The 25,966-nt window shown below is 37.0% G+C and overlaps 1 protein-coding gene across 1 annotated transcript; it reads right to left on the bottom strand.

Annotated features, from left to right (window-relative positions):
• Positions 1–2,401: 2,401 nt before the first annotated feature.
• Positions 2,402–25,268, bottom strand: LOC126971989 (nose resistant to fluoxetine protein 6-like). Its single transcript, XM_050818514.1, has 10 exons — positions 25,154–25,268; positions 14,441–14,580; positions 13,045–13,369; positions 11,377–11,485; positions 10,194–10,281; positions 8,046–8,212; positions 7,168–7,353; positions 4,887–5,057; positions 3,385–3,581; positions 2,402–2,445 (listed from the first exon to the last, which is right to left on the bottom strand). The coding sequence occupies exons 1-10, from the start codon at positions 25,230–25,232 to the stop codon at positions 2,402–2,404; spliced, it is 1,506 nt and encodes a 501-aa protein (XP_050674471.1). The 5' UTR covers positions 25,233–25,268.
• Between the last annotated feature and the right edge of the window lie 698 nt (positions 25,269–25,966).

The raw sequence follows: 25,966 nt of genomic DNA, 5'->3' as shown, positions 1-25,966 counted from the left end.
CGCCTAATTCAACAATATGTCAAATCATCTCATGTGAAGTGATCACTGCCGCCCATATTTCAACACCAGATGAATCACAGGAGCGTTGCCAGCGTTTTAGAAAGGTGTACGCACTTTTTTTGAAGGTACCCATGTCGTGTCCTGGACACACTGCACAAGAAAGCTTATTCCACAGCTTGGTAATACGTGGAAGAAAGTTTCTTGAAAACCGCAATATTTAAAAAACAACTAAATTCAAATAACGTACATTCATTCAGGTAATGGACAGAAAGCCTTCTTTAATCCAATAATAAATAAGTTTAATATCTTTTCATTTTTCATACTCGGAAAGTTTTGTTGTTCTGATTATTGGGTAGAAAATGTTGCTCCCCCCAACGAAAAGGGAAAACTCATAAAAATTACTGCCCATCCCAAGGGCCGGAATGAACTTTAAAAATAGAACTGCTAGATAGAACAAAATAGAAAACTAATAAAAAAAAATGCTGCGGCCATGTGACTTTCTAAACAGCCAGTGTGAACTTAGCACAAACTTGTTTGAGCGGAATAAGCCGCAACAATTACGCGGTGAGTTCCATATTTAAAATTAAAAAAGTCGACATAAATTGTCCTAATTTGACAATTAATTTTAAATAGGTACCTACTACTAATATTATTACATATTATTTATGAATAGGTTAGACTTTAGATAAGCAAATAGTTTTATTTTCCTCATATTCGAAATGAAAAGTAGAGTGTTTAACACGGGTAAAAAAATCAATTCCTACTCGGGCTAAAACCTCGGGAATTGATTCTTTCGATCCTCGGTTAACAATCTACTATTCATTGCACTAGAGCTAGAAATTTGACTTTTCATGCACATTTACAGCAATGTTAGATCGGAGGCTGGTGATGAGTTAAATGAGTTTATCGTGAAAGTCTATCAGCTAGCTATGTCTGACATGTACCCCGAGCAATTGGATATAATAATTAATTAAGTATTTAATAATACTAAATTTTCGTTGTTTACACACCGTCCTCCGGCCTCTAGCGCGCCCCAGGTAATAACATAAATGAAATGGGTACACGCCCATGGGCGGGGAAAAATGAAAATGGCCGCAGGGAGGGATGTCCAAACTTTTATAATTGGGTACGTTATTACTTTTAATAAATATTGTTTTCCTGATCGATATTTAAGTATTTGTACTTACTAAATAGTGAGTTATCAAGTGATAAAAAAGATTTAGTACAGGATTTTTTTAACACAGTCACATAATCATTTCCATAATAATAATTTACTACACACCAAACAGCTTGGTTTTACACAGGGGCGATCATCAACAGAATATTGAATGTGATGTTGACTTTAATTTATAATATATTTGTGAACTGAGAAGACCCTCCAGGATTTAGCCAAGGCTTTTGATTATGTTGGACACGACACATGAGCCCGAAAACTTGACCGTTACGGAATGAAAGATAACCTTAAACCTTCAACATTATGATTTCTGAAACTATCGGCTATAAAAGATATAGGTAAAAGGAAAGTGGTCTTTTGGATCAAATATTTTAATGGGAGTTCCGCAGGGTACTAAAATCGCCTCATCATTGGAAGTGGTTGTAGTGCAGCTGGCACCGGCAGTGTGCTCAATGCTGACACCACCAGGTACGTATATCGGCAGCAAACACCCAAGACAGTATTATTTTGTGAAATAAATACAAGAAGCGAGTCAATATGAAGGAAATATACGTTCACAGAGTAAGTAGTAGATGTAGTAGCAGAAAAAAGGGTTTAAAACTTACTTAACTGTGGTAAGATACACGTGTTTTATATAATATTATACGTGATAACCTATTTCAAATAATATGATTACTTGCCATTTAGTTTAAAAACAAGACTGAGCAGCAGAAATCCGAAAACTACTGCAAGCAGAGGTCGCTGTGTACTTGCGAACAGGAGTCGTATTAGCAGGGAAGTGCTCTCTGTGCCCTCGAAAAAGTATTTGCCAGACAAGTTAAATATCAATACCAAAATTGGTGGTGACATCCACGTCAATGCTGATAAAATCTGAAAAGAAATTGCTATTGTTGAAATAAAATATTAAAAAAGATTACATAATAATGATAGAACAATCTCGGACGTTTATACTTCTCCCGGTTGCTGTGGACTGGCCGGCACTGCTTAGAGGGCGTCACTTGGATAAGTTTAACAGGGTAATTTAGGAACATGAGACAATATACTCAAGACTTACAACTATTATATTAAGGCTGCAGCACCATTTATAAAATGGATGTGAGACCATTTGATCAAGGAAGATAAGCTATATGTAGCTTTACGGCTTATGAGCGGCGTGGGATAACGGCAGGAGTAGTAGTAACGTCACAGAGATCAGCAATCCCGCTCCGCAGACCTAGCTAATAAAACTTAATACTTCTGGAAACTAAAAGTCGTGTCCAGATCATTTTTACCTATTTATTTTGAATATATAATTTATAATAGAGCTTACTGTATAGTAAAAGAGAAATAGCGATAAAAAGTGGGATTATCCTTTGCCTAGGATGCCGGCTAGATTATCGGTATCGGCGCCAATTTCTGCCGTGATACAGTAATGTGTACCTAAGTATTAGGCAAGTAAGTATGTCTTTATTTGGAACAAACACTACAAATACACGTGAACATTTACAAAATATAATAACAAATAATATGAAAAAACTTATGTAAAAATTACTATAATATGTCTAATCTAATTAAATCTAACATACATTAAGGACTAAAGAAAAAACTAAAGTAAGGCTTATTCTATATCAACATAATAAGGTGGTGTTTGCAGTGTTTTGTCCCAAAAAGGTTTGCTACTCAGCATATTAGTTGGGTATCACCCAACACTGATTTTCAGTAGCTACCTTCAATAAGGCGGCCGTCGCGATTACAGCCACAAGTGCTTCATTATTAAATACAATATTTATGTAAAAAATAATTAATAAATAAATGATAGTACTCAAAACATAAGGTAAAAAATAATATTATAGTAGACGGCTAGGTCGTAACAATTATTAATTAGATATATATTGATTATATAATATAAAAAATTCTCGTGTCCCGGTGTTTGTTACCAACTTCCTCCGAAACGGCTGCGCCAATTTGTATGAAATTTTGTGTGCATATCGGTTTTTTTAAAATATTTTTTTTTTACTTTATATGCCAAAATAAAGTTTGTGGGGTCAGTTAATAGATATATACATATACAAATAAATGAATAATTAACAGAATTTTTATTGTGTTTCGGTCTGAACGGCGCCTTAGCTAGTGAAAATTCTGGGCAAATGAGACCTAACATTTTATGTGTCAAGGTGACGAGCGCAATTGTTAGAATTTTTGGGAGTTTCAAGAATCCCGAGCGGCACTACATTGTAATTTGCAGGGCGTATTGCAGTGAGAAAGATTTGCAGTCATCTGTACCTTGCTCTTGCGAAGTTTGTGGGCAGCGGGAGGAGCGTAGTAGATGTATTCCCCGAGGAATATGCCCGTTACAAACGGCACCAGGTAATTGTGGGTGTACAGATGTAAGATGCGGAAATCGGGGCTGTCTAACGTGCGAAATAATCTGGAACGTGATAAACAAGACACAAAAAGTATTTAATATGCGTTTATTTGTTTTCACACAGTTACTTGAACTCGTTATGATACTTAGGTATAAACCATTAAACAACCCAAATAACCGAACCTGAACTCTATTGGTAAAATACAAATTTCTACCACGTTATAATAAGATTCTTGGTGTTCTTTGTAATTTTATCTACATTTTACACCCATGCTTTAAATACTCTATTAAAGATTCTGAAACCGTTAGCTTATTGCCAATATTAAAACACCCAATGTCCTAATAACCATTACATCATCCAAACGAGTGTTGTAATGTTGTACTGAATTTCATAACAACACTCCTTTGATTTAATCGATCCCTTCATGCCCTAAGAGTTTCAACAGACACCACAAGCATTTCCAAAAAAGAACATTTTCGTTTGAGCGCGTTTCACACTACCAGAACGTCGCGCGCTGTGATAAAAAGTAAGTTATTCGAATCCCCGACATTTTTTTTTTGATATTTTTATTGTTTTCTTAAAAAAAATGAGTGATTCAAGTTTTGATTTAAGTTTTATTTGTATTAAATCAGTAATGGATGATATTAGGTTGCTACTAGGACTGGCTGTTTTAATAGCACAGTAAGCTAACTGTTTCAGAATCTTTTAGAGGATTCACATTATGGGTGTAGATGAAGTCTTGTATTCAACTGTTGGTAATTAGGTATTAAAACACTCATGTGATACTATTATCACACTCGGCTTCGCCACGTGTTAACCCACGTTCGTGTTTTAATACCCCTTATTACACAACAGTTGCATAAGTAACTATCAAGGGTAGTTGGGTGCAAGGGTGACTCCTTAAACAATTCTACCAAATACCATACTTATTTTGGTAGACAATATATTTGTTGCTTATTTCAATTTGCAATACATAGCAATTAACTAAGACTATAACTGCCAAGTTCCCTTGCTTTTCATTCATTTCCATTCGTCTTAACTCGGGTGTAATTGGAGGTGCGAGTGCGGTCGCCACTCGCCAGTCACCAAGCCCTCACTCCTCACTTCCTCAGGCATTCAGGGAAGAATCTCGCTCGATGGCGGTTGTGTCGCTCGTGAATGTCGGGAACACCGGTTGTTTGCGTTAAGTGAAACGTTTCTTACTGATTATTATACCGTGTGTTTGTAAGACTGTGTTTTACTTGCTGTCGCGTTCAACGCCCACGACAATGGACAACTACGAAGATCTCCAGGACCTCGCCCCGTCATCTAAATTGTTAAGCATTTGTATATCGTCTTTTTCTGGAATCTCAACAGCTGCTACTCACTCCGGAGAGAGCAGGAGGATGCCATCTAGGTCCTGCAGCCACACGTGCAGTGCGGGGGCTACCAGCCCCACCACCAGCATACCAACAAAGGCCACAGTCCGGCCGCACCGCCGCGTGCTCAAGTAGACCAGTAAGGCGACCACGAACATTTGTATTTCAGCCGTGACGTGCCTGCGAGGAAAAACCCACATAAATAATAATGATACTTACAAGAATATTTGTGGCAGTGTCATGGCGCAGGTCATAGTATCTCTTCTCTTACGGTGAGGGGAGCGATGGCTTGTCCATGCGTCATCCTGTTTTCGCCAACTATTGTTGGTAATAAAGTTTTATCTTATATGTATTATTTTTACTGTAATATCTTATGATTTATTTATTTTCTTGTTTTTTTACTTGTGTTGCATCAGCAGAGGTAGTATAAATATGTTGTAAAGTGTAAATGTTATCCCATTCAATCTCATAAGGCTAGCTTCCGCGAGTCTTATATCTACGGCGTATATAAAAGGCATAAAAGGCATTTATTTTCTCAAAATTGATTCCTTTAGAATTCTTTTTGATGTCATATCTAATATACTAGATACAACTAACGATTCAGAAACAAATGGCGCTCTGAGAGAGAAGAAGCGGCGCAAGAAACTATGTTTGCATTATTTTTTTGCGCTCTTTTTAATAAAAATATGCAATATTGTACTGTCATTGCTATTGCTATAAAATCATTATCTAGTCCCAGGCTGTCTGATCACTTAAATATTCAGTGGAGTAATAGGATTTACTACAGAGCCATTTTTTTAATAAGACATTTGAATTTATGGTTTCTTCAGTGACAATGGCTGGGACCTTATTAAAACATTTACCCTTACAGCTATTATGTATCTTATGAAGCCTACTAGAATTAGTTACAAGCAATCCCTTATCTCTAGTGTGATAAATAATGGAAATCACTATTAAGAGCAAAAAGGTGACGATTTTTGTGAACGTATATTAAGTTATCATAAATGTACTGACAGTTCATAACAGTCATAATATTTATTTCTTTAAAATTTTCTTTGAGAGACTGTCTATAATCAAGCTGATATGTAGCACGAACAGCTCTCTTTTAGCAAACACTATATCAATGTCAGCAGCATGACCCCACACTGAAATACCGTACATGTTATGATGCTGTGAAGTACTCTAATCTAGCTGTCGCATCATTCGTGTACTCTCTAATCTTCCTAACGGCATATGCCGCAGAGCTGAGTCTATATGCTAGTTGGGATATATAAAACAATATCCTGAATTATTTAAATCATATCTATCTTATCGAAACTTGAAAGTCTTAAATGGATATCGATTTGATTTGACTTAAATAGTCAGGTTCCTCAGAGTATCCCTCAGGGTTCACATCTAGGTCCAAACCTTTTCATAGTGATAATTCAAGCTATTGATTGGACTATTAACTGCACAATGAACTAAACAACCTAATTTATTGGTAAAGTTATTTTGATCTTGGCGAATAACGACATTAATGAATATCAATTGTAAAATAAAAATTATGAAATGTTCTTTTTACTGTAGCATTTAATCTAAGGGGTTTTGATTTTTTATTTTATTTTAGTGGTAGTTCTCCGCATTCTTCATATCCATGTCAATTATCGTACAGTGTTTTTTTAACATTGTGTATAGATGCGCCCAATGTAATCGTAGTCTTCTGTGTCTTCGAAAGTAGTAGTAAGCCACAATAGTGTTTTTTTTTTTTATGAAAGGAGGACAAGCAAGCGGGTTATCTGGCTGTTAAATGATCACCGCCGCCCATATTTTCTTGCAACACCAGATGTGGAAGGAAAGGAGTGTTGCCGGCCTTTAAGGAAGGTGTACGCCCTTTTTTTTTAAGGTACCCATGCCATATCTACCCGGAAGCACCGCACAAAGACGCTCATTCCACAACTTGGTTGTACTGGAAGAAAGATCCTTGAAAACCGCACTGTGAAGGAACGGCACACATCCAGATGTTCAGTGCAGAACCAGTTGGACAGAATATCTAAGCCAATAAAATACTCGTATTATTTTACATTTATTAATAGATTGCTTACAACTTTGATGATTTGAGTGAATGTATAAGAAAGCTATTGAAACAAGCTATAAGACCATACAAAATAAACTATCATATAAACCAAATAAGGGTCAGAACTTGGTCAGGGCGTAGTGTGCCGTAAGGCACTTCTGATTTTGGTGTATCTGAAAAATCTAGTGACATATGGAACTTCCCATACCTCGACATTGTAGTTCTGTTGAAACTCACCAGGTTTGAACAGCACAAGCTTTATTTGCCGATAAGTAGTTGTTGAAGAAGAACAGGTGCGACCACCAGTAGCGGCGACAGTCGCTGATCACGCGCCCCACGTGGTAGGGCCAAAGCGGCCCGCCGCCCACGTGCCGGAACCAAGTGCCCGTGAACCAGACCAGCATTATAACCGCCGGCAGTATTCTGGAAAGGATAGCGCCATCACACTTCAAGTTGTTATATCATGTGTCAGTAGTAACCTACCTAACCGCATCTACGTCGTGTACCTTTTGGATATATTTAACAATATCCATATCAGTACAAAATTGTAGTTTCATACTTTTTTTATAACAATAAAGGAAGACTCGGGCAGGACGTTCAGCTGATGGTAATTGATACACCCTGCCCATTACTATGCAGCGCTGCTCAGAATTGTTGAAAAATCCAAAAATTCTGACCGGCGTTACAATTGCGCTCGTCACCTTGAAACATAAGATGTTAAGTCTCATTTGCCCAGTAATTTCACTAACTACGGCGCCCATCAGACACCAATAATGCTTGCACATTCCTGCTTCAAGGTAGAAAAAGGCGTCGTTGTTATACACATAATCTAGCCGGCTTCCTGTGCAAAGAGAGGCTCCAAGATGTTAAGTCTCATTTGCCCAGTAATTTCACAAACTACGGCGCCCTTCACACCGAAACACAATAATGATTGCACATTATTGCTTCACGGCAGAAAAAGGCCCGTTGTGGTATCCATAATCAAGCCGGCATCCTGTGGAAAGGAGCCTCTCTTTTCTGGTAAAACACTAAGCACTGCTGCTCCTGGGACACCTCAACAGTCTAGCTGGTAGACAACAGATAGTAGAAGCACTGAAGCTGCTGGATCATCTCACCTGCCCAGCCGGGAGACCACCGCGGACGGGAACATCATCCACGACACGGCCTGTTGTTCCGCTTCTACTTTGAGGGTGTACATTAGCAGACATCCAGATATTACGAAGTGTAATTGTATGAAGGCCATACCGCTGTATAAAGTTTGGAAAAACGGTCTATCAAATGTCTGAAACAATTCAACTAGCATTATTAAGTGGTCGAGCTAAGCAATCAAAATTCATTATAAATTCTTAAGACGCATTCTGACGCAATACTTTATACAAATTAAATTTTGTAACCAAAGTTTATGAACGATGCTTGGCGATTATGGCGATGTTTTGTCCCAGCGCTCTAACCAACTGAGCCAACCGTTCGAGTGACGCATGGTTCGTAAATCTCGGTTTGTCTTGTTCAACTCTCAGGTTGTGGCTCTATCCACAGGATCTATTTTACAGTTGATAACCTACTCAACCCCAATATTTGAATATTAGGAAATTGACTTCAGATGTCGCCTTTCCAAATCTAAACAATTTGTTATTTTTATATGACGGAACGTGGGAGGTCACGGGTTCGAGTCCCGCATCGGTCATAAATTTTGGTACATAATTTTTTTCTTGTTCAAGATAGTAGGTATGGGCCGCAGCGATCATATACCATCAGATGACCCGAATGTTGCTCGTTTGTCACCTTCTATGAAAAAATGGTATATGTCATCTAACATATAATCTATAAAACTATTCGACCGATCTCAATGAAACCTTTTGTAATAGATTCGTTGAAGCTCAAGGAATTTGTACATATATAGTTTGTCGTGTCACGATCCCACGCACTCACCCACGCATTTACCATATCTCTCGAACCGTTTATTGACAGAACGTCTGTCGGGTCAGCTAGTCTTCTAATATATAAAATTCTTGTGTCCCGGTGTTTGTTACCAAACTCCTCCAAAACTGCCGAATCGATTTGTATGAAATTTTGTGTGCATACGGGGTAGGTCTTAGAATCGGCCATCATCTATTTTTCATACCCCTAAATGATAAGGGTGACCGACCCACCCCTAAATACATTTGTTTTATTTTTTTAACAATTTGTTTTATTTTTATTTTATTATCATTCAGCAGTAAAAAATCCACATATCTTCAAATTTTCACCCCTCTACGATGAACCTCTGTTTTTTAATCGTCATTTTTACATTATTCTGTTACATCCATAGATCCGCAATAGGGTTGCAAGATGGCAATCGAATACAATAAATTTAGTACGATATATTTGGTAGGTCTGAGAATCGATCGTCATCTATTTTTTTAAAAACACGTTTTGCTGGGTCAGCTGGTATATTATAGATATCACAGATATATATGTATATCATATTAAAGTCTATTTAACAGTTCTCTTTTATGTTATCCTGAAGGTCAGCATGTATTTAGTTTTTATTGTATTTACTTAGCTTCACACCTTGAGACTCAAGATTTAATGTCTTATGTGAGTAATTACTACTGCAGATGATAATTTCTTATGCAAAACCTCAGACTAAATTATCGCTTAGCACGCGAACTAGCGCTAACTACACTGCGCGTATTGGACACGCGCAGCGTAGTTGAATTTCCTTTGTCCTCGTGTAAGAGTGAGCGATGAGGCCCGGTATCCACCAAAGCGGAGAGGAGAGAGAGGAGATGTATTTTGATAACCAGTCAGATTTCGTTATTTCCACATCTCTCCGCTTAGCTTCGGTGGAAACGGATCAAGCAGAGAGGAGAGGAGATATCTCATTGTTGTACAGAATTTTGTATCGTGTTGAGCGATCAAGCGACGCGGCAGAGTGGATATGTAGGCGGGCTACCGGATGACGCCTGCGCTCGTGTGTATTTAATATGATTTCTTTCCAGAATCTAAGTTTCCCTCGATAGTTTAATTATTGAAGAATTAATTGTGTTTCTTAAACCTCTATTTCCCCTTACTTAAGTAGTTAATTTAAAATATAACTTTTGTAACGACATGACTAATTTCGAGCTCTCACAGCTCATATCTCCGCTATACACAGCTCACATCTCCTCCCCGCTTTGGTGGAAATAACCTGACTGATCACCGCTTATCTCCTCTCGTATCCTCTCCGCTTTGGTGGATATCGGGCCTGAGTATGGGCAGCTGGCTGTGGTGGGAGAGCTCACCAGTTCGAAGTCTCTCGTGTTGTCGATGAAGGCACAGCCCGTCAGCCAGAGAGCGTGTTGTAGCACCGTGAAGAATATTGCAATTGTTCTGTGAACATCACGACATAGCGTCATTATTAAGTATAATGTTATAGTTATAGTTAATTGTATTTGTTAGATACGATTAAGAATTGTGACAGTAATCACGACCATCATGCTTACAAAGCATCCTTACATAAACAATGAATTCAAGCTCTAAAGGTTGATGCATCCAATATACGATAACTTATATTTATACAGTTTATTCTTTATTACTTTTTATGAAATATTCGATATTATTTAAACACGATTCATATATTAGAGGACTTGTTATGCCTACTACTCGGTTGGGTCGTGTTAGTAAGTCTTTTGTTTGGCGATGCAATGCTTCTACAAAATGATCCCAGAAAATGTACAAAACAAATGTGTTACGAAATTTAAAAGAATTGTTAAAAAACGTTTGTGTGGGAAAGGTTACTAATAGCATAAACGATTTTCTTAATGACACCACGGACTGGGAATACAGCGAACACCTTCAGGCTCATTAATTATAAATATTTATTGTACGATATCACATTGTTATCATTATTTTTAAATATAAAAAAAGCCCGCTGAGTTTCTTGCTCCCCTTCTTCTCAGGTCTGAGGCTTTTGAATGGGTGGTAGTTTTGACGTTCAATGAGTGTTTTTGAATCCTATTTTGAATTTGAATTTTGAATTGGATGCAGTACCTTATAAACTAATTTGTTATGTATATTTAATTGTAAAATACTCTATTTGATTGAAAAGAGTGGCCGTTGAGTTTCTTGTTTGTTCTTCTTACGAGCTCTACTTTTTCCGAAGGTTTTGGTAGCTTTTGGTAGATTCAGTAATTTAGAAGAAGCATTTATAATGCCGATTCAAAAGCGCTTAGTTTAAACCTAATAAAGTTTTTTTGACTTTGACTTTGAATAAAGTATCACTCACGTTGGTACCACAGCCGAGCGGTAGCAAGAAGGTATTCTTCAAGCAGCCCCAAAGAACCACAAAAAACCATCACCAACTGTCACCGACCCTCACCAAGCTGTATACAGGTGAACAAGCGTTCTCTCCTTTTCTTTAGAATTATTTTCTCCTTTCCCGTTATGCCATTGTTCTAAATGATCCTATAAATAAATGCATATAACCTTATTGCATGCACTGCTTTAAACTTGGTAAATCTGCTGTCCTTATGTTCGCTTACTGTCAGCCTGTTCCAACTTTGGAAAATCGAGAAACTGAGTATGTAAGGATTACCTAAAAAACATTATCAGAATAAATGATTCAAATATATATAAATGGCACAAGACTGAAGGACCTGATTTTGGCGAGACAACACGTCCTGAGGATGGCTCGTGTAGAGGCGAAACTAATAATGGATTTCCGCAAAATAACGCCTACTTCAGTAATTTTTTTTTTAGACGCTGTCCTCCCAATAGTTAATGATAAGGATTAATATTGTATTTCTGCAAACGGCTTTTACATTACCGCTATATAATTGCCAATTTTGAAAATATTAAAATGGATATAGAATGTTATCTTTAAGAGATAGACATATGCCTTCCCAGACTTCTATAGCCCTATATAAGATACACAATTCCACCATACATTATTTTGTTATGTCTCAAAGGGTTTTAAGAACAGCGTTTTCGCTCAAAGCTCCCAGACGGCTTATTCTTTTCGACATGTCCAACAAATATCGTTAGTAAAAAAATGAAAACAAAAACTTAACAAATGAAATACTTAAGACTTTCCTCAAGATCCACGCTATTGATTGGAGAAATAACGTGAAGATAGACAGACAGACAGACGCGACGGTGGATATTGTTTTATAATATGTAGTGATGAAGTAGTTGTGACTTTAGTTGCCTGAACGCTTTTTATAGAAAACCGAACTAAAAACTATAGATGAAAATTATATAAATTAGAAAAAATATTTTGTTGCGTCTTGTCTCTTGCCAGATTTTGGCGAGATGTCTTGAGGATGCCTCGTGTAGAGGCGAAACACGTGTCGAATTGTTTAAAGACAAATATTGGCGGAATTAACACTAAATAAAACTCAAGTCATTTGGATAGCAAAAATATTATTTTGCAAATTGAAAAATGGAATAATTTTATCAAATTAATGTATTGTCATCGGACCTCGTTAAATCTACGAAGTTTGTACGAAAACTGGCCGTTTAAAGTGGGTCAAAATCGCGCCCAAATGAGTCGGTTACAAACATACATACAGGTGAAGCTAATAAAACTCGTGTAAAAAGCATAAAAAACACTTAAACTTAAACCAGGTGACCACACTTAACACCAGGTATGCTCGTTTGCCCTCCTTTTTCCATAAAAAAAAATACAGAACAAACTATAATTTTCTAATTTATTGGTTTTAATTTATAAGGCTGTTGTTTTGCACACGATTGCGACGGCACATGTTTGCGTGTGCACATTGTTTTTTTTTTTAAATATGAAAATAAGGGACAAGACGAGCAGGATGTTCAGCTGATTGTTATTGATTCGCCCTGCCTATTCCAATGCAGTGCCGCTCAGGCTTTTTGAAAAACCTAAAATTTCTGAGCGGCACTACAATTGCGCTCGTCACCTTAAGATATAAGAAGTTAAGTCTCATTGACCCAGTAATTTCACTAGCTACGGCGCCCTTCAGACCGAAACACAATAATGTTTACACATTAGTGCTTCAAGGCAGAAAAAGGCGCCGTTTTGGTGCCTATAATCTAGCCGGCCTTCTGTGCAAAGGAGCCTCCCACGGTATTGTTAGAACTTGTCAGCTTATAAATGTATAGAAAAATAATAAAATATCTTACCGATGGCTTTTGTTTTTGATTGCAAATTGAAATCGTAAAATGTTCCAAAAGCATTTAATAGAATTATAAGGAATACTGCGCCTCCAAACAGCCAATCGTCGACGTCCACCTCCACCTCGGTAGTTATGTCCGAACTATGACAGTAATAGACGTTCGTAACTTTTATCTGGACTCCATATTCATGGTGTATTGTTTGGTTGAGGCACGCCTCAAGTACCGCTACAACCGACATCTCGTTGATGTGTCTCTTGCAAGTTCTCGTCACACATAATCCTCGTTCTATGCGTGAGTGGTTAAATTGTATCATTCTGTTTCGTGAAGATTCCTGAAAATAAAAATTAATTCAAAAGGTAGTTGTGTCATTATTAAATTAAGATAAAGCATAAAATGTCGGCGGACAGATGGCCGTTGGGGCAGTAAATTCCTCGAATGGCGACCACGTACCGGAAGACGAAGTGTTGGTAGGCACCAACCCACAAGATGGACCGACGATCTGGTCAAGATCACCGGAATACGTTGGATTAGGGCAGTGCAGGACCGATCGTTGTGGAAATCTTTGGCGGAGGCCTTTGTCCAGCAGTGGACGTCTTCCAGCTGATGATGATGAAAGCATAATATTGGAGTGCGCCATCTGGCTACCTCATCACCCACTATCGTGTCATTTCGCTAATCCTACTCCTTCACTACCATCAGACAAACACGTGACCTGATTATCTGGTCACCACGCCACCAAACCATCCAGCCTCATCACCATCTAACTGCTCGACCACCGGGCCTTCTAGTCACCGAATTCATGACCCCTTCATCAACCAGCTACCTGATCACACAGCCATCTCGCCTATCGCCCCTCCACCATCTGACCACCACCAAATAACTTCCACAGAGCCGAATTACCAACCAACTTCCTCCAAGCCATCCAACTTCCCGACCATCAAGCTTCCAGCCAACACATTACCAACCGGCTTCCTAACCATCCCTCTTGCCCCCGACTATATGCTCACCTACCCAGAGTTCATCCAGTTCCAACCAGTTGATCACCAGACCACCCGTCCAGCATAGTACCAGCCGGCCCCCTAACCATCCATCTTGGTTTTTTTTTAAGGAATAGGAGGACAAGCGAGCGTACCGGTCACCTGTTGTTAAGTGAACACCGCCACCCACAATCTCTTGCAACACCAGAGCGTTGCCGGCCTTTAAGGAAGGTATACGCGCTTTTTTTGAAGGTACCCATGTCGTATCGTCCCGGAAACACCGCACAAGGAAGTTCATTCCACAGCTTTGTAGTACGTGGAAGAAAGCTCCTTGTCAACCGCACTGTGGAGGACCGCCACACATCCAGATGGTGAGGATGATATCCTAACTGACCTAGACAACCCGCCACCCGTTATCCTCTCACCGTTATCAAATCGATGACGTCATTGCCCGGTTCGGGGATGATTTCCGCAGCGAAGACACAGTACTGGCCGGACTCATGTGCCAGGCACTCCTCGTAGTTGTCCATAGCGTACAGTGGGGGCATTCTGTAGTACTCTGTAACTGTAAATCAATTTTGGTTTTAGAGCAGGGAATTTAGACTATAGAAGTCATCGATCCACAAACGATTGAAGGACAGTTCTTATTGCGTTAAGAAGTTTGGACAGAACGCAAGTTACAGCGTGTTGATAGCATAGCAGCGTGTGTTGGTGATGTCATGATTGGCAATGAAAGAAATAATCGTACATGTCGATGATATGAGAAAATTTTGTACTGATGCACTCTGCAACCATGACCATAAGACGAGATAGCATCCCTGAGCAGTGCTGGAATTTTCTTGAACGGTCTTAGCGAGTAATTAGAACGCACGAATTCCTGACAGAAAATGTGCAAGTCTCACGTCGTTCTGCCAATCAACTACAGAGTCAGCAGCGGCATCTGAATCTTCCTGAGAAAAGCAAATCTGTCAAGTGGGATGTAAAACATGATGTCATTCACGACAGAAACATAAAGAGCAGGGCTGTGAACAAGCGTGAAATTTCGGTGATCCGGATCGGGCAGTGGACCGACAACCCTAAAGAAAAGTAAACGAGAGGCCAAACAAGGTGTATCATATATTGCTTCTCTGACTCTTAGTAGATCCGGAGGTAAAACTCTTTGTGAACCGCTGTCATATTTTCTGGAAAGGGGGGGGGGGGAAGGGCTCCGGTCCTCGACACTAACCTATGCGAAACATAGCGACACTAGGCCGCTACGTCACGCCGGTATTCTGTGCGAATGTGGTAATTAACACGGACGAGTCTTACCCGATTATGCTGACGTCATAAGACTGCAGCGTGACTCTCCCACTTCTAAAAAACCCTTTTCATGTTAATTTTTACTTAATAAGTATTTTCATATTAATAAAGATAAAAATTATATTGTTGACTTTCATTGAGAACATATTTTTTTGTGTACAGTAACAAAAATCTTTTATTTATATTCATTTGTGTACTTTATCATACATATATATATATATATATATATATATATATATATATATATATATATATATATATATAACTATTAAATACTGTCATTAAATCGTGGAATCAGAATTTAACAAAATAATATTAAGTACCTTTATTCTTTTTTCTATTTCTTTATTCTTTTTTCTTTTTCTACAAAAATATTATGTTTAATGCCATATTATCATTCTATGAAAAAAATTCTAGTCTGATCCATATTTTTTATACAAATTTGTTAATTACTTATAACACCATTAATAGACACCATTTTCTCAAAATTAAGTCCGTGCAGCTCGTCACTGTTATGCTTATCAGCGTGTTTTCACTCTCTTTTGCTTTTTTTCTTTAAGTCTTTACTTAAATTTTCATTTCATTCAACAATTATTTTATATTATACTAGCTGTTACACGTGACATCACCCGCATTTAATTAGTTTTCCAATGCAAAACAATCGTACCTATATGTCTCTCATCGTTAAAGCAGCGTTCGAAAGTAAACGTCCGACCGTTTTTCTCCGCCGTAAATCCGACTGCTAACAAAAAGTTTTTTTCATATTTCGGGTTAATATATAGCAAATGACAAAAATAAATAATATGGCTTTCTATCGGTAACAGAATTTTCGAAATCTGTTTTCTAGATCCAGAGATTACAACCTCACAATACCTCATTAAAATGTTAGTAAAGTTAGGCAAAATAGCAAAAAACTTTTAATTTCATAACCTGCTTGAAGTAAAGCAGGAAAATTATGTTTACTTCTGTGTGTGTGTTTAGGGAATATAAAAACGTTAGTTTTTTCCCACTAATATCCTTACTAATATTATAAACGTGAATGTAAGTTTGTTTGTTACGCTGTCACGCCTATACCACTCAAACGATTTTTATGAAATTTAGTTTAGAGATACACAAGAGCTTACGCAAGGACATAAGTTACCTTTTATCGTGGATAAAAGGTTTGGCGGGGTTGAAATAGGGGGTGGAAATTTGTATGAAAGTTCGTCATTATCGAAGAAAACATCATGAAAATTTGTATTTAGGAACTTGATAAGAAATAAATAAAGATTTCTTCTAGCATTTTTAAAATTAGACCTGTGTGGGGACGACAAAAGGGGATGAAATTCCTATAGTTGGTAGCTTATAAAATGTATTAACCACAGCAGTTTCTAGTCTTATTTTCAAATTGAGTATATTAAAAAATTAAAATTGTTGCCCAAAGTAACTTTTGTACGCCCAAGAAGTCGCGGGATTAAGCTAGTAAGTAATAAAGTAAGACCTTGCTTACTTTTTTTCTAAGATTTAATAGATTAATTAATATAATTAGAACCCTTGACCGGTTCGTAATTCGCCCTCGATGTTCTAATGACTTGCTTTCCGTTTTAGAATTCATATGAACATTCATAAATTATGAATTCGACGCTTTGTAAGGTCGGCACCCAGAGTACATTTTATTATACGTTATGGTCGGCAACGCTATTGTGATTTGCTCGATTGTGAGCCGAATGTCAGCTCATTTGACCTCTTTTTCCTTAAAAAAAACGATCTTAAGCCTTATTTTTTTTTTAGTATACCTACATATTAAAAAAAATAGTACAGTGAAAACTTAAGACTAAGATGCACCACAGAAACCTGTGTAGGTTTATGCGTGGTTTATTAATTATATTATTTATATATTAATTATAACATCAGTTAACCAACCTTATTAATTCATAAAACATAACGCCCGTCATAATATTCTGGGTAACATTTTATATGACTCTATTCTGAGATTGAGGTTTGGTCTCCGCTGCGTGCCAAATAGATACCGCATTCGTAATCGCAAAGTGCGGCAACTAATACAACGCCCAAGGAGTACTCGAGCCAGTCTCGAACAAAATGTGACGTTGACGTGCCACATGTTCTGTTAAACTTTGCTGATAATTGACACGAAAATGCCGGGTTGCGTAGTAAAACTTTGTAGAATAATACTACAAGAAATAAGAAAGACACTGAGATCACATCATCAGCAATTATTTTGTATTTTATTAATAACAATGAAAAATAACACGAAGCTTAAGTTACAAAATTTGAAAGATGCTATTGTGTGTCAAGATGCCACGCACAAAAGTATCTAATAGCTGCCGTAATAAAAAAGCTATTGTTCTTAGTTAGTGCGGTAACTAGTTGGAGCGCAGCGGAGACCAATCCTTAATCTTAGATTCTATTATTAACTGGACCTTTGTTAAAATGGCCCTCTTATTGCTTTTTGACAAACAAGTTTTGCTTAGACGTTTAATGTAAGTTGTTTTAAAACAGGTTGATATATTTCTGTTTAAAGCTGTTTCCTCTTAAAAATTTATCATCTTTAAGCTTGTCTATTAAAAAATCTTGTTTACTGCAATGATTATAATTATTAATTTATGTAATAGAAAATGTTTTATTGCTTATCTTTTCTAAGAACTTATTTTTTATGAGGATATAAAAAAATATTACTGATTCAGACATACTCCAACGGTATCTGTTCTCGCTTTACCTCAAGATATTAAAAATATAAATGCACATGAAAAGATACCTGCTTAAACCTTCTATTTTTTCATAATATATGTCTACATAGAAAAAATATGTGTGTGTACTTATGTATGCACGCAAGAAGTCATACTTCTTTAGCCTAACGAAGCAAAAATTATTAAAATGATTTCTCGTGCGTAGAATAGCACGTATTCTACGTTTTTAGAAAGAACAATTATTTTTAAAATTTTGCAAAGATGGCATTGACAATTAATTATTAAATAACGAAAACGGCTGTATGGGCTTGAACCCTTTGCCTGTCCTAATCATTATTAGTACAGGCAAAGGGTTAACAACGAAGAAACCAAGAAACAAACGATGAAACCAAAAAAAAAAAAATAACGAATGACGGAAACGTCAGAAAATTTTAGGAACCAACTTCAACTTCAAATTTCATACTCATAATTTTTTCAAAACAACCAAGTTTTCAAATTAAATTCGTCACAAGTTACATATTTCTGTATTTTTATTTCAGAAAAATAAGGTACAAATTAATAAGGTCAAGGTACAATAAGAACCTACATGAGTATTTTATAATTAAATTACTTAAAAATAAAAATCACAATAACACTTGCATACATAGTTTTTTATATTTGCTCACAAAATAATCACTGAGAAGGCGCTATATTAGACAAGTCAAATAAACTTTATTATCATCTATATATATATAAATGAATTGCTGTTCGTTAGTCTCGCTAAAACTCGATAGAGGCTGGACCGATTTGGCTAATTTTGGTCTTGAATTATTTGTGGAAGTCCAGAGAAGGTTTAAAAGGTGAATAAATATGAAAATGTTCGGAATTAAATAAAAACAAAAGTATTGTTATTCCTTTGATGTGTCCCCCGTCGTTCAGAAATCGAATTGAATGAATAGTTTAAAATGAATAACTTATTAGAATCTTTGTATCTTTCTTTCTCAGGAGCTAAAAACCAAACTTAATTTTAGTTACCTATAGTTGGTAGATTAACTACAGTTGTTAACTATGATGGCAATACAACGTTTGCTGGGTCAGCTAGTATTTAATATAAACTATTGAATTACTGTACTTTAAATGTACTGAACAGTACAGTAGAACTCGTGAGAAGAACATACAAGAAACTTAACGGTCACTCTATTTTATGAATAATTATTTTATAATAGCTGTAATACTTAATAACAAATTAGTTTGTAAGTTGCTGCATTCAAATTTAATTTTTTTTTGTTGGTTATTGATAGTGATATTGATTGTGATTTGAAATTAACCTTGTGAGGAAGGTCAAATGGCTATGCTGGGAGTTTCCCAGCGAGATCGAATCAGAAATGAGGAGATCCGCAGGAGAACCAAAGTCACTGACATAGCCCGGTTGCGAAACTGAAGTGGCAGTAGACAAGGCACATAGCTCGACGGACAGCCGTAGGTGCAGTAAGGTCCTCGAATTTCGACCACGTACCAGAAGACGAAGTGTTGGCAGGGCTCCCCACAAGATGGACGATTTGGTCAAGATCGCCAAAATAGGTTGGATGAGGGCAGCGCAGGACCGATCTTCATGGCGATCATTGGGGAGGCCTTTGTCCAGCAGTGGACGTCAGACAACAGAAAGCTGCAAACCTCCTTTTCAAAAAAAATTGAGGATATTGAACCTAACATAACCGTGTTTATATATACCAAAAATAGGTTTGTAGGAAAACACCTAAAGCAGTTCTTTCAGAATACTAGGGGCCCCGGGCCACGTTCTTGTTTTTTTTTCTATGTAAGAGGCTTACGGAATGGCGTGTCGTGTGGCAACCGCCCATGGAAATCCTCAACAACAGGTGTCAAAAGATGCGTTGCCGGACTTTACGGTGGGAGTATGCTCTTTTCTTGAAGGTTCCTCCTATATAGAATAGAATAGAATAAAAATTTATTGATAACAAAAACCACCACCACACAATTATTAAAATGATACAAACCAAAATAAGTAATAATTTCTTGAAACAAATTAAATAATATAATTTATAGCTTAAAACGAAAAAGGTACTGTGCGGCAGTGAATGTCACCAAATGGAGCTAACTCAGTAAAAAGCTGCAATGGCGTGGTGCCAATGTAGCACTGGTTTTCAGTAGCCCCAACATTATTGAGTCTGGGAGTAGCAGCGACTAGTAATTATTAAATTATAATTATGAATATAAGTCTATGAATATAAATTAATAAATGCAGTATAGATCTAATTTTTGAATTTAACTCTTAAAAAAAATACATATATAAATAAAAAAAAAATTGAACGTTAAAAGAAGATCATTTAAATCTTAACGACGGAAAAATCATAAAAAATGAGGTTATTAATAATAAATAAGTTTTAATATATATTATGGTTACTATAAATGTTAATATTATAATATTAAATTTAAAAGAGGTACAAGCAGTTAAACAGGTTTATAAATATCATTAAGTAGGTAATTTTTAGTTTTTATTTTGAAATTTTGAATTGTATTACTTAGTTGAAGTGGAGGTGGCAAATCATTCCAGCACTTGGTGGCTTGATATCTTAAACTTCCCCGAAACGCAGCAGTGGCTAGGAATAGCTAATATACGAAAAGCTGACCTCGTATCCATATTCAAAGCTTTATGCTGTCCAAGCCATTCTAACTTTTGATATAAGTATGCTGGTGTTTTCCAAGCATGCCAAAGAGTAACACAGCAAGGTGTAAATGCCTTCTTCCGTCCATCTTGAGTACTTTTGCCTCTTTGAGATATGGTGTAACGTGACTACGGGGAGGAATATTTCAACAAACTCTAGCGCACGCATTCTGCACTCGCTGTATGGCATTTTTAGTTTTACTCAGTAGTCGTGGGCCATAAACGGTGTCCATATAATTAAATTTAGAAAGGACGAGAGCATCACACATACGTATGCGTGTTTCTAAATTTAAGTATTGTCTTAATTTATAAAACACTTTAAGACGATAAAAACAAATTGAAATTTTCAAGTTTATATATTTTTCGAATCGCAGACTTTCATCCATTATCAGTCCTAAATTTCTTGCTTCATGCACACGTTAAATTTTATAATTATTTATTTTTATATCAAGATTGTATCGCTCAATTGTATTTATACCATTCTGTGTACCGAAAATCATATATTTTGTTTTAGCTGGGTTGAGAATTAATGAGTTTTTCTCTGACCATTTGTAAATTTCGTTTAAATCTGAATTAATTAAATTGATTGCATCAACTATGTCGTGAGGATTGAAAGATAAAAATAGTTGAATGTCATCTGCATACATTTGATACTTTCAGTGCTTTATATTTTGCAATATGTCCGCACTATACAAAATAAATAAAAGAGGGCCTAATATAGAGCCCTGTGGAACTCCTCTTTTCATGTTACTACACTCTGAATAGCGAACTTTACCATCTTCTTCTGCGGTTACAACTTTCTGAGCTCTATGACTGAGGTAACTATGAAACCATTGTATAGCATTTTCACTGAGTCCATAGTAGGCTAATTTTGATAGTAATAGAGTTAAATTTAAGGTGTCAAAAGCACGAGATTAATCAAGCAATACTAAAATGGTTACTTTACCCACATCCTGAGCTGCTAGAATGTTGTCAACTACGTCTAAGAGTGCAGTCATGGTACCTCTTTTCTTTCTGAACCCGGATTGATGTTCTGGTAAAATTTTATAAGTTTCTAAATAATATATTAATTGCTTATAAACAATTTTTTCAATTATTTTAGAAGGACAAGGAAGAACACTAACGGGTCGGAGGTCTTTAAAGTCATCGGGGTTGTCTTTTTTTGGCACAGGACGGATAATAGCATGACGCCATAAGTTTGGAAATGAGTTAGTTTGGAAAGAGACATTTATTCTTATTATATCGTATCGGTTCGAGAAAACAGCAGCCGGTAATTGATTCCACGCAAAACGCGTGGTTGTGGAATGCCAGACGTCACGCCGAGACGCAAAGACGTCATTTGTAGGCCGGGCGTTGGAAAGACCAGCTTATAATTGAATATAAATCACTCGAAATTCCACTAAAATAAACAGTGTTACTTTTTTTTTGAAATATTGTAATAAATAATAAATCAAGGCGACATTTGCAGTGATTTAAATATGGCGTTAATCATGTGTATGACATTTTTTCGTGTCACGTCTAACCGGTATGAGGCTGACAATTGACATATCTATATAACTATTACGTAGTATTTACATCCTCTTTGTATGTATAATATTGTTGTACAACAGCTGTATTGCCAACAACAATTATTCAATGATTGAACTTGAACACGACAAAGTACAGGATAAATATCAAACAAATAGTAGTCGAAGTTTTTTTGCGTAATCTGATGCTATGTCTGGTAAGCTTACAAAGACATGGATTTGATGGCCTATTTTGGAACAACTCCTTTGTAAGCCAATCTACCAATCTAAGCTATATCCTACGTAATCGTAGGTATATAACGAAATTATTATTCATTATTCACGATTACCGATTATCTTCTTACTTCTCTGGAAGCTGGTTATTAGGTGGACGCTGTGTACGACGGACGGAAGGACGCAGGTGTCGACTTCTCTTATGCATTTGATAAAATAAGCCATGAGAGGCTTATTAACAAGCTATTAGAATTCTGTATACACAGCGATCTAGTTCGATATTTGTGTTCTTATGTGGCCAACCGTAGTCAAGCCGTGGCTCTAAAAGGTTATACCTCCAAATTTATTGAAGTGTCTTCCCGCATTCCTGGGTCACACCTCGGTCTTTCTTTATTTACTGTTTATACCTAGGTAACACTGAAAATGTTTAGAAAATGAAAAATGGCTTAATGTAGAAAGTTGCCAACACTTTTATTGTTTCTCGAAGTAATCTTTGTTCCACTCTACACATCGTCGCATTCGATCGAACCACTGCGAAAAGCAGTGGGCTTATTCTTCCTTAGGTGTCTCTACTATGGCATTTTCGTACGCTTTCACCGCATCTTCAGGGCTCGTAAAGCGAATACCTCGAATTTAATCTTTAGTTCTTGGGAATAAATAAAAGTCTCAGGGCGCCAGGTCAGGACTGTATTTCGGATGACTCATATCTCGACACCTGCCGTAGTCAAATATTCAACAGTCCGTTTTGCGGAGTTCGCTGAAGCATTGTCGCGGTGAAGGAGGATCCTGCTTCGAGGGCGCTGCTGTCGAATTTTTTCCAAGACAACAGGCAAACAGTGATTGACATACCAATCTGCAGTAACTGTCCTTCAATCTTCTAGCACAACTGTCGCGAAATTTCTTCCTCTCTTTACCTTAGTTGGCCGATCCTCGAAAGGAAACACCCACTGAGCTGTTTCTCTTTTGGTTTCGGGTTCGTAGCAATATATTCTGCTTTCATCACCTGTGACGATGTCAAATACAGCATTTGAGTTACCGCCGTTGAACATATCTAACATTTGGCGACACCAGTCCATGCGAAGGTGTTTCTGGTCGTCGGTTAAAGTATGGGGAATCCATCTGGTACAAAGCTTCCTGACGCCTAATGTTCGTGTAATATTTTTTGAACTTGGCTCATACCAATGCCTAGGCTTGCCCGTATCTGCTGATAGGTCACTCTCTTATCTTCCTCTATCACGCGTCGCACAGCGCTGATGTTATCTTCAGTAGTCGCTGTTAAAGGACGTCCCTCACGCGGATCATCATTGAGATTGCTACATCCACGCTTAAACTCGTTAAACCGATTGTAAATAGAGGGACGAGATGGGGCTTCATTAAAAATCGCAGCCTATGATAGCTTTGTTGTTGAGTAAGCCCACAACGAAAGTCTAAGTGACTAATGAATGCAATATACTACATTAGGTTACAAAAGAGTTCTAAAATTGAAATTCAAAAAAAGTTTTCATTAGCAATGTTTCTAACTGGCCAGTTCTACACATTTTCAGTGTTACCAATCCATTAAATGCGTCGTTGAACAAACTATTAGCCTTGACGAACGTTAAGTAGCAACGCTTACGGTAACCGATGTCTACACCAGTCAACGTCATTTTCTCTTAACATGATATTATAATAGATCATATTATTGCAGTTTATTTCTGAATGTTTCAAATACTTTGCAGTATGTGTGAACTTGATAGATATTTATTCATTCTTAAAAATATAATATTATTTATTTTAAAAAACTGATTTTATTATTTATGTATTTCTGTTTTTTTATTTAAACAAAGCACTTTTTCTATAAGGGTTTGAAAACGAACTTTCTTGTAGCTTGTAAAGCTAAGAGCTGTTCCATGTTTTAAGTACCTCTTGAAATAAACTACTACTTCATTAGGAAAAAGGAGAATACTTTTACAAATAATATAATATTAACATGATGAGTACATTCCACTGTTTCTCATGTCATATAGAGCCGCAATACACGAGACGACTACGGTGACTCCTGCGTACGTCAATTTTGGAAGGGAATTGAGATTGCCAGCTGATTTACTCTCAGCCTGTCCACTGGATACTCCGAAAAGTATAACGGAATATGTGGATCTTATTTCGTATAAGATGGTTGACATCTATGAGGAAATTAGAAGAACTGGGCTTAAGGTAAGTGAACGGATGAAGACCCGTAAAAGTAGGTACATAGGTAGGCATGATAAACGAAATGTCAATTATCAAAAATAAGAAAATAATATTAATAAAAATAAGTTGACGCAATGGCAGCTATCTCGGTCAACGGATCAGCCAGCTATCCAACGCGGAAATGCTGCCAGTATTCTTGGTATCCTTCCACGTAATGATAGTTTTAATTTTATGTAGTCATAGTATTGTAAATATAGTTATAAGATTTGTTTTGTTTGAATAAATAATCATATTTTATTTAATCGTTTTTTCTTGTCAATTTTGCTGTTAATGGCTCGGCCAAACCACAGTTTTACAATCCATAAATCGATTGTAAAACTGTCACCAAACTATGAATTTGAATCTAAACAAAGTATTGGTTTGTGTTTAAGCTAAATATTCAGCTTCACTTATAATGTTTTTAATTATTTATCGAAATACAACACAAGTATATGATAATCTTATTAATATCTGAAAATGTAATTAATAAAGATTAAGTGTTGATGACATAGCTAATAATATACAAATTTATACATAACATACCGCTAACAACGTTTCGTGCGCCAGCGCAGCAAAGTAGCAGGTTAGACACTAACACTATCACACAGCTCTGAAGAATCATCGTGCTGACTCCTGGGTGTGCAGTCCGCGGCGGCACACTGCTCAAGAGGTAATGGTGGCGTCGGCTCCGCACTGCCTACCTGCCATGACACGTCCTTGTGACGTCAGCCGTCGCAGTCTTCACCTCGCTGACATTTAACATCATTAGTTCCCACGAACCACGCGCGGCTAAGTTATAGTCGTAGCGGTAGCGCGCACATGGACTTCGGAAGGTTTAAGATTTCATGGCCAAAAAAGAAAATAAATAAGTAACAAGATCAAGGCGAGCCGGTCAAACTACACACAGCTGATAGCCCTACGTACTAACACTGTATTTTGTAGCCCATATGCGAGACCCTCATAAACTGTAATTTATCAAAACACGTGAACATGTGCACTTGAGGCTTCTGCAACTACGTAGGTATTTTTTTTTATGAAACGAGACGAGCAGGACGTTCAGTTGATGGTAACCGATACGACTTGCCCATTACAATGCAGAGCTACTCCTGATTCTTGAAAAACCTAAATATTCTGAGCAGCACTACAAATATTGTGTTCGTAGCCTTGAGGCAAGATGTTAAGTCTCATTTGCCCAGTACGGCGCCCTTCAGACCGAAACACAATAATGTTTACACATTACTGCTTCACGGCAGAAATAGGCGCCATACACTTGTTTTGCTGTTCGAGCTTGGAACTTAAATCAAAGATCGAGTTGCCTCTCAATAGCTTTTACAGTGTGACCGGCTGTAAAACGCA

This window comes from Leptidea sinapis, chromosome 25 (genome assembly GCF_905404315.1).
Source record: "Leptidea sinapis chromosome 25, ilLepSina1.1, whole genome shotgun sequence".
Classification (NCBI taxonomy): domain Eukaryota; kingdom Metazoa; phylum Arthropoda; class Insecta; order Lepidoptera; family Pieridae; genus Leptidea; species Leptidea sinapis.
Note: the sequence above shows the minus strand (reverse complement) of the source record. Positions and strands in the feature narration are given on the sequence as shown.